General features: G+C 41.4%; 1 protein-coding gene across 1 annotated transcript in view; it reads left to right on the forward strand.

Annotated features, from left to right (window-relative positions):
* The first annotated feature begins 351 nt into the window (after positions 1-351).
* The window catches only part of HHLA1 (HERV-H LTR-associating 1), a 39,688-nt gene continuing 21,814 nt past the window's right edge, over positions 352-18,225 (forward strand). The window contains exons 1-8 of the mRNA XM_010380299.2: positions 352-430; positions 1,454-1,513; positions 5,514-5,570; positions 6,673-6,753; positions 9,878-9,961; positions 10,065-10,148; positions 16,145-16,228; positions 18,169-18,225. Coding sequence (XP_010378601.1) covers positions 352-430; positions 1,454-1,513; positions 5,514-5,570; positions 6,673-6,753; positions 9,878-9,961; positions 10,065-10,148; positions 16,145-16,228; positions 18,169-18,225 — 586 coding nt within the window. The remainder of the gene's footprint in view (positions 431-1,453; positions 1,514-5,513; positions 5,571-6,672; positions 6,754-9,877; positions 9,962-10,064; positions 10,149-16,144; positions 16,229-18,168) is intronic.

The raw sequence follows: 18,225 nt of genomic DNA on the forward strand, positions 1-18,225 counted from the left end.
GTCTAAGGAGGCTGCATTTGCCACATGGAGAACTACAGGATAGTCGAGCGCCGTTAACTGGAGTCCCTGAGAGACTGTGTGGAGCAGAGTTCCCCACCAAAATGCAGTGAATACATACTGCAAACAAGAAATCAACTTTTGTTGTTAAGCCATTTAAATTGTTGAGTTAATTTGTTACCTTAGCTTCCTAACTTCTCCTAACCTAGTACAAAGCCTTTTTCAGATTGTGATTTCAATGATTCCTCAGGCACTGTTCTCAAGGGAAGGTCTGCATCAATGTGCTTAGTAATCTAGCCAGTTTCCTCCAAGTGCTTGTTTGCTTCATTCCAGGTGGGTCAGAGCATCACAGGCATGCTGGGCTTCCTGTCACGTGGTCCTCCAGTGAGGCTGTGCATGGGCCTGGCGTGTGTCTTGTCCCTTTGGAACACAGGTGGGTTTGGCTGGAGTTCTGGAAGTGTCTGTGTTGTATAATAAGTTTGAGTATCCACTGTGCTTTAGAGAACCTCAGTAGCCAACATTTCTGCCCAAAATCCTAAATGAATTATTTGTTCAAAATGGCAAGAATAACTTCCCCATTTCTGTTTTTCCCTTGACTTTTTGCATTTGATTCCCACCTATGCAAAAGAATTCTCTTCACCTCCACTGTTGTGACCTTTGTCCAAAGCATTATTTTCCTTTACCTGGACCATGAGAGAGCTTTCCAAACCAGCTTCTCCTCTTGTCTCTCCACGACACATTCACCACCAATCAGCCTGAGTGATCTTTTCATAAGTCTTGTGATTTCATCTTCCAAGTTCCTCCCTTTTTTCTCTCCCCCTGCCCCAAATTATTCACAGACTTCCTACTTCTCTCTGTGTAGTGTACCAGGTCCTTTTCAGGCTCTGCGTGACCCTGCCTCCTTCACCATCCCTGCTTCCTACCACCTTCACCTGCTTCATTCTTTATGCCCCCATCACTGTTGGCCTTCTTTCAGTTCTTTGAAGTAATACTCATGCCTACCTCAGACACTGGGCTTGTGCTGTTCTCTGTACATCAAATATTCCCCCAATCAGTTAAATCCTACTCAAATGCAATTCATTCTTCAGAGCTCAGCTCAATGTCTCCTCTCAGGGAAGGCTTCCAGATTCCTGGGACTAGATCAGCCCCCTGTTACATACCCTCACCATTCTCTTCAAGGTATTCAATGTTGTTTTCCTATGTGTCTGCCTTTCCAGCACACACAATGCCTAGCAAATACTCGGCACTCAATAGTATGATCCATCATCAGTAGTTGGTCAACAAATATTTGATGACTAAATGATTAAATGAATGAATAAACTAGATGTGGGACTAAATGTCACTTCACAATCCCAGATCATAATTCTCTCATCTGTAAAATGGGTATGTTAAATCAAATTATCTCTGGTATTATGTCTTGGTTATAATTACTCTGATTAAACCTTTTTTACTTTAGTGTCTGGTATCAAAGGAGAAGCCAAGAAAGAGAAGGGAATGACCTTTTTACCTACAACAGGTAAGTGGGTAGTAAGGGCTCCTTTTCAGCTCACTGTTCTTGGATAAATTCCTTGACTTCCCCAAGCCTTACTTTCTCTACCGATAAGACAGCGATTGTATCCACATCTAACACTCTAATAGTCACAACAATGGTTCCTGTGAGCTGCTCATTTCTTTATGGTTCATTGAATCCTTGTGATCTTAATAAATCCACAAAGACTGTGGCATTCCATTGGTGATAGAAGATTTTATAGTGGGAGGTATTTTTATTTGCCATAATCGCCTTTGTCATAATTTCATCTTTCTTTGCTTTTCCTTTTTGATGCTGTGAAATTGACTTTGCGGTACAATGATGAATACATTGCAACAGGAAGGACAAGAGGAGTCAGGGAAAACAGGTTTCTGCTTCTAAATTTTAGGAAACAAACAGGACAATTTTTGGTATGGTTTTGGTTTCAGTTTTGGTGGAAATTATGTTACTTTTTATTTTTATTCATTTATTTATTTATTTATTTTTTTTGAGATGGGGTCTTACTCTGTCACCCAAATGGAAGTGAGGTGGCACAATCTCAACTGACTGCAACTTCCACCTGCCAGAGTCAAGAGATTCTCCCACCTCAGCCTCCTGATAGCTAGGACCTCAGGCATGTACCACCACATCTGGATAATATTTTGTACTTTTGGTGGAGACAGGGTTTCACCATATTACCCAGGCAGGTCTCTAACTCCTGAGCTCAAGGGATCCACTCACCTTAGCCTTCCAAAGTGCTGGGATTACAGGCATGAGCCACCAGGCCTGGACTATTTTTATATTCTCATTTATTTTTAATTAGTACATTCACGCAGTTCAAACAGCAAAAGGTACAAAAGAGTATAAAGTTAAAATGCTCCCCCAGCTGACAGCTTCCCTTTCCTGATGGCACCAATTGTACCAATTTATTGTGTATAAGTAGGATAAATTTCCATAAATATTTTTCCTATTTGAGCCTCCAATTTTCTCCTCCTTAAATGGGAACTACAATTCTTGCCCCACAGGTAATCATGAAGGATAAAAGGTGACAAAATACTAAGCATGAAGAAGTACAAAAAGTGCCAGGAAACTTCTATTTTAAAGATATTATTATGGTGGTCTTTTTATCCAAAAACAGAAAAATATCTTTTTGTAATCTGTCAGGGAACTTATTTGAAAAATGCTCTGTATCACATCCTATTCAAAAATCTGTGCTCCACTGGTGTTTAGTTCAGACTTCAAATATTGTTATCAAAATCCACCCAAGGATTTGTAATTTTAAAAAGGAGTGGTAGAAATACTCTTTCCTTGGTGAAAGCAATGGTGCTAAAAAAAAAAAAAAAAAAATGGTGCTCAGTGAGGAAGATGACACAGGGCCCCCCATTCTGCTTGGAAAGGTATAGGAATCCTGCCAGCCTCGTAGCCTGGGGCATCCCTGCTGCCTGGAGACTCAGAACTGACATAATCCCGGTCCCTCACCTGCATGGAGGACTCTGTTGCCTTGGCAGGTCACAAGCAAGGTTGATTGGTGCCTCCCGCAGATCTTACAGCAGCTGGTGCAGAGTAGACCGCTTAGGTAAAGTGCCACGCAGGTGCCTGAGGGGTTGAAGTGGCCTCACCCAAGCTAGAGAGCTGACTAGTTGGCAGCATTTGCCCTGCTTAATTATGTCTCTCTCAGACTTCCTTTTGTTGTGACATAAGCCCCTTGCCTCCAGAAGCCCTATTATGGGGTAGGGGAGTCAGAGTCCCCACCTACCTCTAACCCCAGAAGCTCTGTTATTGAACCAAAAAGCTTAACAATTGGTAAAAGGCCAAATTGGCTTAAGCAGGCAACAGTTGACTTGACTCAGTTTCAACATGGTATCCGAAAAGCAGAAGACAGCAACTTAAATGGCCACTGACGGATAAACAAAAAAAGGAAATGCGGTATATACATACCATGCAATATTATTCGGTCTTAAATAAGTAAACACTGCCATATGCAATAACATGAGTGAACCTGGAGGACAGTATGCTAAATGAAATGAACCAGTCACAGAAGGACAAACACTGCGTGATACCACTTTCATGAGCTATCTAAAATAGTCAAACTCACAGAAGCAGAGAGTAGAAAGTTGGTCACCAGGGAATTAGGAGAGGGAAATGAGAAGTTTGCTGTCCAAAGAGTATGAAATTTCAGTTACGCAAGATGAATAAGTTCTAAAGATCTGCTGTACTGCATAGTAATGATCAGTAACAATACTGTATTGTGCAGTTAAAAATCTGTTAATTGGGCTGGGCGCAGTGGCTCACGCCTGTAATCCCAGCACTTTGGGAGGCCGAGGCGGGTGGATCATGAGGTCAGGAGTTTGAGACCAGCCTGACCAATGTGGTGAAACCCCATCTCTACTAAAAATACAAATATTAGCCAAGCATGGTGGCATGGGCCTGTAATCCCAGCTACTCAGGAGGCAGGAGAATTGCTTGACTCCAGGAGGCGGAGGTTGCAGTGAGATCACACCACTGCACTCCAGCCTGTGCGACAGAGTGAGATTCCAACTCAAAAAAAAAAAAAAGGAAAAATTTAATAGAGTAGATTTCATGTTGTTTTTCAATAAAATTAAAATTAATTTAAATTAAATTAAAAAGTAAAATAGAAAGAAGCGAGCAAGAAGAACATGAACAAAGAGTTGAGATTGCTCTTTTCTGATTTTATCTTAGCCACTAGCCCAATATGGGATTTAGGTACATCAAGTCAAGTTTGGGGATTTCAGTTTATCCATTCTTCAAAGTATTGGACAAGATGATTTCTGAGGATGTCATGAAGTGTTTGAGGCTGTACTTTCAGGTTCCTATTTTATTCACAAAAACTTTTATTTCAGTGTCTGGAAATAAAGATGTTAAGAAGGAAAAAGATGGGACATTCCTCAGTGTAATGGGTAACTACATCAGCCCTAAATCTTGACTTACTCTGTAACACAGAGCACATTTTTCAGACTCTGTGGCTTGTTGCTTTCCATTTGTAAAATGACAATGTAAAATAAAGCGCCTTCTCCATCCTGTTGGTACCTACTGTTGCAGTGGTCATTTTTCATGTTACGTGTGATACTAGCTTTTTGTGTGTCAGCTTCTTTTCTGAACCTCTCTGTGACCCTGACAAGATATGTTGCTTCAGTGTCTCATTTAATTTAATAAAATAAATTGTAAAGTAGGACACCTTCTCCATCCAGATGTAACATGAAAAATGACCACTGCAACAGTCGTAGTCACAAGTGCAGTGTAATTCTATAGCATGTGGTCCAAAACAACTGATTCTTCTGGTCTCCGATTAATGTCACTTCCACAAGAAAGCCTTCTCCATCCCCTGACACCAGGCTAGTGCCCTGGTACTCCCACACCGCGTTGACATTCGCCTCTTGTCACGACATGTGAGTGTCCTCCTCCCTGACCAAATCACACACAGGAAGCCCCATGGAGCTGGAGACCGGGTTCATTCCCCTTTACCATTTCATATTGCCTAGCATATTGCTTGGCCCTCAGTGAATATTTGTTGAATGAACCAATGAAGATTGAATGAATGAATGCCTTTGAAATTTCATATTTTTCTTTGACATTTTCTCCTTTGGTCGCATGAAATTTGCTAAGTAGTCAAGAGGCCTAATATTTTGGTCACTGCTCTACAGTTCTAGAAAGTAGGTTCTGAACACTTTATTACCACTGCTCAAGGTTTTTCTCCTCTCTGGGCCTCAGTTTCCCTACTCAGTTAAGGGGTGGGGTAAATAAGACCCCCTGTATCAGAATCACCAAGCTTATTTATTAAAACGTGGATTTCTAGGCCACACCCATCCCAGAGAGGTTAGAATCTATATCAGGGCCATACAGAAGAGTCTGGGATCTGCCTTTCCTCAGTGTCTGCCAGTGACTCTCACACGGAGAGCAGATGCCAAAGAGGCTTCCAAGACTTCTTCTGTTCCTGGGGGTAGGAACTGGACCACTTGCATTTTTCTCATGAAGACTCTTTCCTTCCCAGTGTCTGGCCTTAGAGGAGAAGAGAAGAAGAAGGGGGTGGCGTTTCTTGCTACAACGGGTAAGTGCCGCTCCCCGAAATCCCTTGGGTTGTCTGGGCTGCAGAGCAATTCCTCCACTCCTCTGGACCTCTGTTGTTTCCCACAGTGGAGAGAACGTCATCTCTCTAATCATTATCTGATCATTAAGTAAAAGTTGAAGAAGGCAACGTTTGAATAAATAGGAGCATCAACAACTGTTTCCATCTTGGCAACTGTTATTTCCAAATCTTTTTTCTTTTAGATGGAGTTTCACCCTTGTTGCCCAGGCTGGAGTGCAATGGCACAATCTTGGCTCACTGCAACCTCCACCTCCCAGGCTCAAGCGATTCTCCTGCCTCAGCCTCCCAAGTAGCTGGGATTACAGGCACCAGCCACCACACCCAGCTAATTTTTATATTTTTAGTAGATACAGGCTTTCACAATGTTGGCCAGGCTGGTCTCAAACTCCTGATCTCACATGATCCACCCACCTTGGCCTCTCAAAGTGCTGGGATTACAGGCAGTGAGCCACTGTGCCTGGCCAGTTTCCAAATCATTAAGGAATAGCCGGAGGAAGCGGGAATTTTAACTCCACTCACTGCACGCTGCCACTCCTGCCACACCTGGGAGATTTCTCCCTCTATCCTGGGTCATATCCTGGACCTATTAATTCTGAATTTCTGAGGATGGAGCCCAGGTACTGGAATTGTGTAATTAAAGATATATATATTTCCAGGTGATGTCAATGCTCAGCCAAGTTGTGTGGACCCCACTTTTACACGGGGTACTTATTTTCAAAGAACTGCTGAGAACTCCTGCAATGCCCTTGGGCTTCCCATTATGCTTGAGATACCTTTTATATGAGTCCTGAGTCTCTCCAAATGCAGAGATGCAATCGTCACTAAAAGTTAATGTTTCCTGTGCGTCATTGGGATTTCTCTTATCTATATTTGTCACTCTGTTGACTGTCACCTCCTAAGGTCGGGACCCTCCTCTTGACTTGGAACCCCTTGTGCCTGACACTTGGTTTGTGTTCAGCACATGTGCAAAGAAGTTGAATATCTACCTGAAATTTGGAAATGAGGAACTTTTTCTCTTGCCGAGAAAAGCCTGCCAGTGACATTATCTCTGAATCTCTTTCAGAGCTGCCTGCAGGGTCAATTGATCTGTCTGCACTTAACCTGACAGAGCTTGTGAATGGGATGTTGAGTAGAGCATTAAAAGGTAATCATTTTTTAAAAACACAATCCAGGTCCATGTTTTTTATTGTACCAGTGTCTTTTCTGAACCTTTCTGTTGCCCCGACAAGACACTTCACTTCTGTGTCTCAAGTTTCTCGGTGTTCAGAGTGGAGAATAGGCTGAACTCAGTGGCCCAGGCCTGTAATCCTAGCACTTTGGGAAACTACTTGAGCTCAGGAGTTTGAGACCAGCCTAGGCAACATGGCAAAACCCCGTCTCCACAAAAAATACAAAAATTAGCTGCGTGCAACGGTGCATGTCTGTGGTCCCAGCTACTCAGGAGGCTGAGGTGGGAGGATTGCTGGAGCCCAGAAGGTCGAGGCTGCACTGAGCTGTGATCATGCCACTGCATTCCACACCGAGAGAAAGAGTGAGACTTTGTCTCAAAAAACAAAAACGGAAACAGAATGCAGAATTCATTGTCCCACCTAACTCAGAATGACGTAGAAGGTTTACAAGAATTTTGAGAGTAGATTGCATTGCAGACATCGTATGCTTGTAATTGTAACTCTGTTGCCATAAACTAATAATAATTACTCATTGGTTAAGTTAATATGATCCTGGATTTCTTTTTTTAAGACCATATTATGATTACGATATTATTGTAATCTTCTTTCTGTGTTCTTTAGCGTCTAGCAAAATGATTTGTATGTAATACATACTTAGTGAATGACAGCAAAGCCTGAATCATCCCTAGTGTACACTCCTCACTGCCTTCACTATTTATTCTCACATTCTTCAGTCAATATTCACAGAACACCTATCACATGTCAGGCACTATTCTAAGTATTGGCGGATAAGGCAGTAAACAAAGAACAAAAATCTGTGGCCTGGGGGAGCTTCCATTCTATTGGGTGAAGGGGTAACCAAAAACAAACAATAAACATAACAAATAAGTAACGATACATGTAATTTAGAATAAGGGGGATGGAGAACGCCAATTCAGCATTGAGGTCTATGTAAATGGCATTCTCTAGGATTGTGCAATACACACACTGCACAACTGTGCCTGGTGGCTCTACACTTGTTCACTTACACATTTACCCATAAACATTATTATCCATCCCTGTCCCAATGCCTGTTACTGTAAATCACAGGGATATAGCTTCTGCCTCCAATTTGCTCTCATGAGAGTTGCCGTGGATAGGACTGCCTTGGGAGGTGCACGATAAGAAGGCAGTGATCTACCTGCAGAGGGTGCTGTGGAGAGACTGAATCATCAGATGGAGGGATGGGCTGCAAAATATTTAGCCCTTCCAGCCCTGAACTGTTAATCCTGTCCTTTCCTCTGCAAGGCCCTGCCCTGGGCTCTGTGAAATTTTGCAGAGACTCGAATGCCATAACTGGTACCCTCGAGGAGTTCAAAACTCTTCCAATGACTAATTTAATCCTTGTATAAAACCTCCATGGGGTGGTACTCTCACTCCCATTTTCTAGATGCAGACATTGAAGCAAGCCCATTGCCATATAGAATTGGAATTCAGACATGTTTAATCCAGCTTTGTGATCTAGCCCAAAGTCCCCCCAAACTTGTTGCACAATAAGAAGGACCTGACATATTTATTAAATATTCATCTCCCCAGGTTCCTGCTCTGGAGATTCTGATCCAGCTGATCTTAGATGGGACCCAAAACGTACATTTTTGCCAAGTGCTATTTGTGATTCTTATCATCAAAAAAACTGAGTACTGGAGTATTCACATTTTGGTGTATACCCCATTCTTCTAAGGAGCTTATTAAACACAGTCTGGTTCTCACCCAGTGTACCGCATTAGGGTCTCCAGACAGCAATAGCCAGAGAGCTGAGGGAGAGAATGGGCACCGCTGGTGATTTGTGTGCACCAAAGTTTAATGATTCTGCCATTCCATCCACCATGATAGTGGGTCACAAATTTATATGAATAAAAATCACCTGAGGCCGGGCACAGTGGGTCATGCCTATAAGCCCAGCAGTTTGGGAGGCTGAGGTGGGAGGATCACTGGAGCCTGAGAGGTCGAGGCTGCATTGAGCTGTGACTGCATGATTGCATTCCAGCCTGAGTGACAGAGCAAGACCCTGCCTCAAAAAAAAAAAAAAAAAAAAAATTCACCTGACAACTTTGTTAAAATCCAGAACCCTGGGCATACCCACCTTTCCCCTTTCTTCACCATCTGATTTAGTAGACCTGAGTCACATCCAGGAATGTGCCCTTTTAATAGGTGCACCTTGTGAATTGATGCAGGTGGGTGATTCTCAGACCATGGTCTGGAAAGATCTCCCTCTGCTGCACTGTCTTCCAGATACAAACAAAGAACAGGCACTGATGAAGAGTAGACAAGATGCTCATGCATGTATTCCTAAACCTGATTGCTTATGTTAGTATTCCTGGTTTAAAAAAAATTCCCTTTCTTTGTGTAGTAGACTGAAAATGGCCAAAGATATCCACTTTGTAATTACCAGAATCTGTGAATACTTCTTTTTATGTCAAAAGAGTGAATATCACCTGATATGATAACATATTGATTGATTGAATTAAAGATTTTGAGATGAGGCCATTGTCCAGGATTATCTGTGTTGTGCCAGATGCCACCACAAGGGCCCTTATGAGAAAGAGGCAAAGGAGACACACACAGAAGAAAAGATCATGTGATGATAGAACAGAGAGAGATGTGGCCACAAGCCAAGGGACACAGGCAGCCGCCAGAGCTGAGAGAGGCAAGAACAGATTCTCCTTTAGAGCCCTTAAAGGGAGTGTGCCCTACTGAGTTTCAGACTTCTAGCCCCCAGAACTGTGAGAGAACAAATTTCTGCTGTTTTAGGCCACCGAGTTTGTCATAATTTGTTACAACAGCCTCAGAAGCCTAATACACCTTGGAATCTTACTTAAAGAGTTACCACAGCTTGGGATGGATCAGGAAATATAGACAAATGATACATACTCTTCAGTTTTTTGGTTTAGTTTTACTTTATTATTTTTTATTTCTATTACTTTTTTGTTTGTTTATTTTCATCATTGCTTTCTTTATTTGTATTGTTAATTTCTAGGGACTGTTTACCTATTTGTATCATTTACTCATTGTTACCTTAGTAGCCATCTGTCTGTCTCTTTATCTGGTATGTTTTGGCAGATAGCAAGAAGTTCTTCTCTTTGCTGAGTGTCACTTCCTACAGTTCCTTCGCCTTCCACAAGTTTTCTGTAGCTGTTTACAACAGTGAGTGCTGCCTAGCTCTTCTTGATGGTGGTGGTGGTGGTGGAGATGTGCTGCAGGGCCAGTCTGTGTGTCAGGATCTCTGTTGAATCCTTTCTCTTCACAGTTTCTAACCTGAAGACGGTGGACCCCGCCAAATTCCCCACAAGGTATTGCTACTGTTTAAACAATCGGACCAATGACTTATCAGGTGGGTACAGCTAACCATGAGGCTTGCAGCTTTTCCAATTTTGCTTGTGTCCTTTTAGATAAGTTTCTGTTTTTCCTCAATGTAAGATAGGAAAATATGTTCCTATCCACTACCCTTAACCATGTGCACATTCATTATCCCAGTGAAAAACAGTTGTGTGTGCAAAAGGGACAGGAGGAAAATGTTCATGAAGCACTGTTTTAATTGCAAAATTGAGGAACAACCTAAATATCCATCATGAGGGAAAATGGTTAAGTAGTCTCCATTAAGTCTCCCAAGTCTAATAAAACTTTGGAAAACAGCCGCAGATAATACATAAATGAGAGAGAGTGCTCAAATTTGGCCTGTGCATGGAAAAACTTCCCAGAGATTTTTAATTAGAAAAAGAAAGTTACCCAAAAATATGAAGAGCACAGTGTTATTGATAAGAACACATATGTGGGCACCAGATAGGTGATTCCCTCTGAAAAGAAGATTGGAGTGTGTTTTAGAGTGGAAGAATGTTGGTTAAAAGAGCCTTAGACGGAGCTTGCAGTGAGCTGAGATCCGGCCACTGTACTCCAGCCCGGGCGACAGAGCGAGACTCCGCCTCAAAAAAAAAAAAAAAAAAAAAAGCCTTAGATTATCTGAACTTTGTTTCCCAAGGAGAGTATATTCATGTGCTAGTTTTATAAATAAAACTTTAAAATATTACATGTTCTTTATCTTAGAGAATACTGAAAAATAAAAGGGACAATTTTTGCTCCACTAATTCACCCATTCAGGAATTCTGTTTGAGCCTGCACTATGAGCCATGCACCCTTCTAGGTGTGGGTGAAGCACACAGAGCAAAGTGAACACACCTCCTGCTCCCGTGGCACATAGATTCCTAGCAGGGAGCAGAGAGTAAATAAATGCACTGCAAGTACATGGCATGTGGGCTGACAGCCTGACCATGGGGACCATGAAGCAGGGGAAAGCTGGAGGGAAAAGTCATGGTGGGGGATATTACTGTGTGTAGGGTGGTCAGGAAAGTCTCCTCCAAATGAGGTGAGGGTTGATGGGTGATCTTCAGGATGTGTGGGGCCAGCCCTGTGGTTATTACTGGGTATAATGTTCCAGACAAACGCCTAAGCAACAGCATGAGGAGGACCAGAGAAGCCAGCATAGATGGAGCCGGTTAGCCAGGACAGAGTTGTAGGAAATTAGCTCTGATTGGTGAGGGCCAAGTGGGGAGGGTGTTGCAGATCATATAAAAGTTTAAGGTCTACTGTGAGGATTCTAGTTTTCACCCGGAATAAGAAGGAAGCCATTGTGATTGTCTGCATAGGGAAGAGACATGATCTGACATTTTAAAAGGATCCTTCTGGCTGCTTGTTGAAGACTAGATTGTAAGGGAAGCATGCACTAAAGGCAACCAAAGCCTCTTGTACTTTTCCCCACTTAGTCTAATGTTAATATTTTCCACCATATTACAAGCTCTTCATAAACATTTGTAATGGCTATGTAACCAGTGAATGCAAGCATTCTCTTAGCCACTACGCTGTTCTTAGACGTTTGAGTGGATCTAGGTTTTTCTTAATATAAATAATTTTGCATTGGACACCTTTGTGCATAAACTCTTCCCTGTTTCAGATCATTTCCCCCACAGAGTAGAATTTCTAAAACAAATATTGTGAAAATATTAAAGGAAAGAATTACTAATATTTAATGAGTACTATATGCCAGACCCTACATTGAGTACTTAATGTCTATTATCTTACGTAATTTACCCTGTGAATCTCATCAACAAATACATTTGTGAGGAAAAAAATTCTTCATAATCACGCCTTTCTCACCATTTCATTAACCCCTGCTGAGGGTAGAAGTCTGTGCTGAGTGTGTCCCTACCCTGATTGTGTGAAAGATAAAAAAAAAAAGATTTAAAAAGTTACATCTGCCTGGAGAAAGTTTATAATTTTATTTCATGAGTCAAATCATATTTCCACACACTTGCAACAATTATATGAAAAGAATGATCCGTGGATCATTATCTACTGATAAAATTGCATGCTGTTCCTCTGGTAAGTCACAGCAACTTTCACAAGGTTTGACATGAAGTCACAGTGCTACCATGAGAAGCTGTACACTAAGGCCAACAACTTGCCATTGCTCAGCACCTTTGGGGATAATGTCTTTTTGGATGATCATTTTCTTTTTAATGTTTTCAACTCTGACCTATAGCCCTCCTTTGAGGGTATATTTGCATATTTTCCTGTTTTTCTTCCTAAATGAAACTTGCTTAAATTTTATTGATTTTAAAAATAATGTACTGTGATGTCAAGATGCTATGCAACATGGACAGGTAAACTAAGAAACCAGAAATAACTGATATCCCACCATCCACTGGTAGTCACTATTAACATGCTGATGAATGTTATACAAGGCTGTCTGCACTACCTATATAACCCACTTATCTATCCAACCTGTCATCTAAGCTACTTATCTAACCTACCCACCTACATATGTACCCCAACTAATATCTACTCATTTGTGGAGACATCCTGCTCTACATATAGGAACCGAACCCATTCTCTGTATTATTTAGAATACAGGGTGGGCTACTATAACAAATGACTCCAAAATAGTCCAGTTTAAAGAAGGTAGAAGTTAATTGCTTTCATGTGTGATAATCTGGGCATTTAGACATGCCAGGGCTGCTCTAATGGTTTGATGGTTTTGGGACCCAGGCTCCTTCTAGCTTGTTGCTTTGCCTTACGTATGGATCTGTGTTCTCATAGCCTAAGGTAGGTTGCCTGCACATCCACAGTCCAACTACAAGGAAGGGGAAAAAGGATTTGGAAGGTGTATTAGTCCATTCTTCCATTGTTATAAAGAAATACCGGAGACTGGGTAATTTATAAAGAGACGAGGTCTAATTGGCTCATGGTTCTGCAGGCTGTACGGGAAGCATGACTGCTTCTGCTCAGCTTCTGGGGAGGCCTCAGGAAACTTACAATCATGGCAGAAGGGAAGGAGAAGCAGGCAGATCTTACATGACTAGAGCAGGAGCAAGGGAGAAAGAGGGGAAAGGAGTTTTAAACAACCAGATCTCGCAATAACTCACTCACTATCATGAGAAGAGCATCAAAGGCATGGTGCTAACCCATACATGAGAAGTCTGCCCCCACGATCCAATCACCTCCCACCACGCCTCACCTCCAACATTGTGGATTACAATTTGACATGAGATTTGGGCAAGGACACAGATCCAAACCATCCCAGAAGGCATGCACATGTACTATGAATTCATAGCCTGGAAACCATTCACATTTCTCTTACATCCTATTGACCAGAATTTAATCTCATGGCTACATTCACCTGCAAAGCAAGCTTGAAATTATAGTCATTGTGTTAAACCACCATGTTCCCAACTAAAATTTGATACTCTCTTACTAAAGGAAGGTGGGAGAATTGATATTGAAAGACAACCATCAGTATCTTTCATTTCTTCATGCAATTTTATAATCCACTCTCAAACTAACCCGTATGTCTTAAAAAATCCATTTCATTCCACTGAATGCAAGTATGCCTCATCCTTCACATGAATTCTTAGTATTCATTGACAGAATGTACCATGATTTATTTAATTTGTCTTCTCTTGTTGGAAACTTGGCTAATTCCTCATATTTTTGCAATTATAAACAAGGCTGTGATGAACACCTGTGTAAAATCACTTAGAATACTTGCCCAATTACCTCTGCAGAATAAAGCCCTCAAAATAGCATTGTTGGCTGACAGGGAAACAATATTATAATGATCTGAATTGCTAAAATGTCTTCTAAAAGTCTTGCATACGTTTACAGTCTTACCAACAATGTTTGAATGCCTATGTTTTTCCACTCACATTTGCCAACACTGAGTGTTAAGAGACAGTCTTAAATCATTACCAAAAGGATAGGTAAAAAGATTTTCTCAATTCTACCTTCTATTTATGTATGAAGGTAGTCATGAATCTTTCATTTTGATCATTGCTAGTAAATTAGATAATTCAAACTTTCATAAATGCAAAGAATATCTTTGAATTAATAATAACTGGCTTTCTTCCAAGCCTAAAAAGCAGATTGTGAAAACAGTTCTAAAGGGAGAATTGACAAAATGCATTGAGCAAGAGGTTTCATGAGTGGTGGTAAGAATACTGGGAATAGTGGAAGCTTCAGCCCAAGGCAGATCTCAGCTGAAATCCAAGTTCTGCCACATACTCTGGAACTTTGGACAAGTTACATCATGTCTCTGAGCCTTGGGCAAAACCTGGACTCCATGTTTTGTGTGTGGCTTCAAAGCCATGCTCATAGCTTCTATGCAAGATTAATAATGACTTCCAAGTTGCATTTTATTGGTCTGTTTATGAATCTTCCCCACTAACCTCAACTTCTTCTATATGTCTTACACAACTCTCCAGTACCTAGTAAGTGTATGGCACACCACTAATGCTCAATGAATATTTATTAGATAAATGGATTAATAAACAAAGGAGAATTTTTAGAAGCAGGAAGAAAATATATGGAATGACTAAGAGATAATACCCTTCCTCAGTTTCCACAATTGACTAAGAACAGACTGGTCTAAAGAGACAGAGAAGGAGGCCAAGGCAGGTGGATCACAAGGTCAGGAGATCAAGACCATCCTGGCTAACACGGTGAAACCCTGTCTCTACTAAAAATATTAAAAAACTAGCCGGGTGTGGTGGGGGGCCCCTGTAGTCCCAGCTACTTGGGAGGCTGAGGTAGGAGAATGGCATGAACCTGGGAGGCGGAGCTTGCAGTGAGCCGAGATTGTACCACTGCACTCCAGCCTGGGTGACACAGCGAGACTCAGTTTCAAAAAAAAAAAAAAAAGACAGAGAAAGAGGGTGCCCATGTTTGCATATATAGGTGTCTATACCTGCATAGGTATACTACATACTGCATAGGTGTTCTCCCTCTAGGAGGTTAAAATGTGCCTGTACAGAAGTAGTAAGAGTACCTCATGGCTTTGGTTCTTACATAGTAGTGCCCATCATCTGTTGGTCTTGGCTACACATTCCACTAATTGTCATATAACAGTTTCCTACCTCTCGTGGTTCTGTATTTTCAAGTTAGCTTGCTCCTGCCCAAACTTATGAACCCATTAATAAGTGAAAGGAGCGTTTACACAGTATGATGGGAAATCATCCATTGGCCCCAAGAAGCTTCCTCTCTAGAAAATGACTGGGGCTCCTCAAACACATTCGCCTTGTTTGGAAGTTAAGAATGTGCTGGATCGTGGAAAGCCATAAATGAACAAAGGAGGAGATGGCAGCTGTTTGACTAGAAGAATATTAGGAATTTTCACAGTCAATGGTGCCCACCATGTCAGGCAATGGCCCTGTTCAAACTCAGCTGAGAAAGAAAGTTCACAACGATTCTATAACCTGAAATGCGGAAAAAATTGTCTCAGACACCACTCCTCACCACCACCACCACCACCACCATGAGTCCCCTTAAAAAGGGGGCAGAGGGAAAGGTTCCTGGTGATAATTTTATAAAGTGTCTTGTCTCTATTGTTCATACTTTATAATCCACCAGTAAATTTCACATTGCACTTTCATTTTCCAACTCCCAAGTCTGTAAATTTACCTTACATGTCTGCTTCCTATCAGATGGAGTTGGTATTCTGAAAACAATTAGGTAAAACAATGGGGAAAACCCCCCAGAAAGACCATTATTCAACAATGTGGTCTTTCATAGCTCTTAGATGTTAGTAGAGAAGGGGTTGGGAGAGAGGATGATAAAAGAAGAAAGAGGATTTTAACAGTGGATCCAAAGTTTACCTCTGGCCTGAAATCAAGACTTTTCCTTTTTTAGAATTAGTAGTATTTCTCTATACCATTGTTGATATTCCTCAATATACTAAACTAAATCAAACTTGTAAAATCTACTCTGAAAAATCCACATACAGTATACTTTTCTCCTTTTGTCTCTGAAGCAGAAATTAAACCTCCTAAATTTGTCTTGCAGATTTTACAGCTCTATTGGTAGATATCATTGGAAATTCCACCAGCTACCTCACAGAGATTTTTAAGTCAACCTCCATCCTCTCAGGTGTGTTCATCTTGAAAACACTTTGGTAATTTTGAGGTTTAGCATCTGTTGTGGTAGATAATCAAGCATAGTATGTTCCTCACTCCAGCCTAACCCCTGCCATAGGTTAGGCTGGCAGAAACCTTCATGTAATCTTTATTTAGATAATCAATGTGGTTCAGTTTCCACACCAATAAATACAACAATATTTAAGTCTTCATATTTCTGGGATCCATAAAATTGGAGGAAGAATCCAAAGCTCAAAAGTTAAAGGAATGTAGGCAGACTCAAGAAAACATCGTCTGATGGGTCAATATACCCCCATTTTAAGGAGGACAAAACTGAGATCCAGAGAGGTTGAATATTTTACTCAAATTTGGTGCCAGAATTCAGGTTTAAATCTATATGGAGCCTAAGCCCATGTTTAGAGTACAGTTCAGAAACATACACCTCATTTACAAGGTGGTTTCATGTAACCTCCAGGAAAATCACATTTCCTTAGGGGCCCACTTTGAAAAGCAAGGATCATTCAACAGTCCAACAATTGGTCTCAGCAGAAAGATGGTGTGATGCACTGTGGAGCAGCTACTATTTTAAAAGCAGGAGGAAGGGAGAAAGAGAAATAGTAACAGCTACCATTAGGTGTCAGATAATATTCTAAGGGCTTTCCATGTATTCTTTCATTGGATCCTCACTACAACCTTTTTTTTTTTTTTTGAAACGGAGTCTTGCTCTGCCACCCAGGCTGGAGTGCAGTGGCCGGATCTCAGCTCACTGCAAGCTCCGCCTCCCGGGTTTACGCCATTCTTCTGCCTCAGCCTCCCGAGTAGCTGGGACTACAGGCGCCCGCCTCGTTGCCCGGCTAGTTTTTTGTATTTTTAAGTAGAGACAGGGTTTCACCGTATTAGCCAGGATGGTCTCGATCTCCTGACCTCGTGATCCGCCCGTCTCGGCCTCCCAAAGTGCTGGGATTACAGGCTTGAGCCACCGCACCCGGCTGGATCCTCACTACAACCTTTTAGGGCAGCTACTATATTTATCCCTACTTGACAGGTGAGGAAACTGTCACAGAGGGGTTAAGTAAATTGCTCAAAGTCACTCTGCAGAAGCAGAATTCTAAACCAGGTGATCTGGCTCTTAGCCTGTGCTCTTATGTTACTATGCTAATGTATATAATAATAGTAATACATTAATAACAACAATAATGATTACTCTAGCTACCATGCTCTTCTATCTGCTGGGCACCATACCTAGTGCTTCACTCCTATTATCTCCTTGGATTTTCCCGTAATCCTAAGAGAGACATGGAACCCCATGTCCAGAGTTCTTTAGGCAGCATTGTCAGAGAAAAGTATATTTAAGAATTCAGAAGTTTTCAGGCTTTTGAAGATCTAATAGTGTGACCACACCATACCTGATGTAACCTCTCCAACAGCATCCAGAGAAGCCCAGTATAATCAAACATGTTAATGGTAATTTCGCAAAATGTTCAGCCCTTTACACTAAGTAGTATAGATAAAGACTATCATAGCCTCACATTTTTCAAGTTTTGATACCAAGCTCACACAAAACATGGTGCCTTACAGAGATTTGGGGATTTGGGAATTACAAGTAAGGGATTGTGGGATTTGAATTTTCACTATTTTATAAAGGGGTAAACTGAGTCCTGAAGAGGTCAAGCAGTTCATTCTTATTTGCATAGCTAGTAAGTGGCAGAGCTGATGTTGTAACTGTGGAAGCTGACCTCAGAGGCTCTGCCCTTAGCCACTACACCATCCTCCAAACCCAGCCAAATAAAATAAAGAAATCGGAAAATCAGGACTGCCTTAAGAGTAAAAAGTCAGCCTTATTTTCCTATATTATCCTAAGTTAGGTACTTTCAGCTTAATTTTCATTTCAATGAAAGACTTACAGCTTCAAACCCATTGCTAAGTCTTATTGTGTACTGGTTTGTCTTACAGTGAGTCAAAGCAATGCATCGGATTGCATCTTCATCTGTGTGATGACAGGAAAGTCAG

Source organism: Rhinopithecus roxellana, chromosome 9, assembly GCF_007565055.1.
Source record: "Rhinopithecus roxellana isolate Shanxi Qingling chromosome 9, ASM756505v1, whole genome shotgun sequence".
NCBI lineage: Eukaryota > Metazoa > Chordata > Mammalia > Primates > Cercopithecidae > Rhinopithecus > Rhinopithecus roxellana.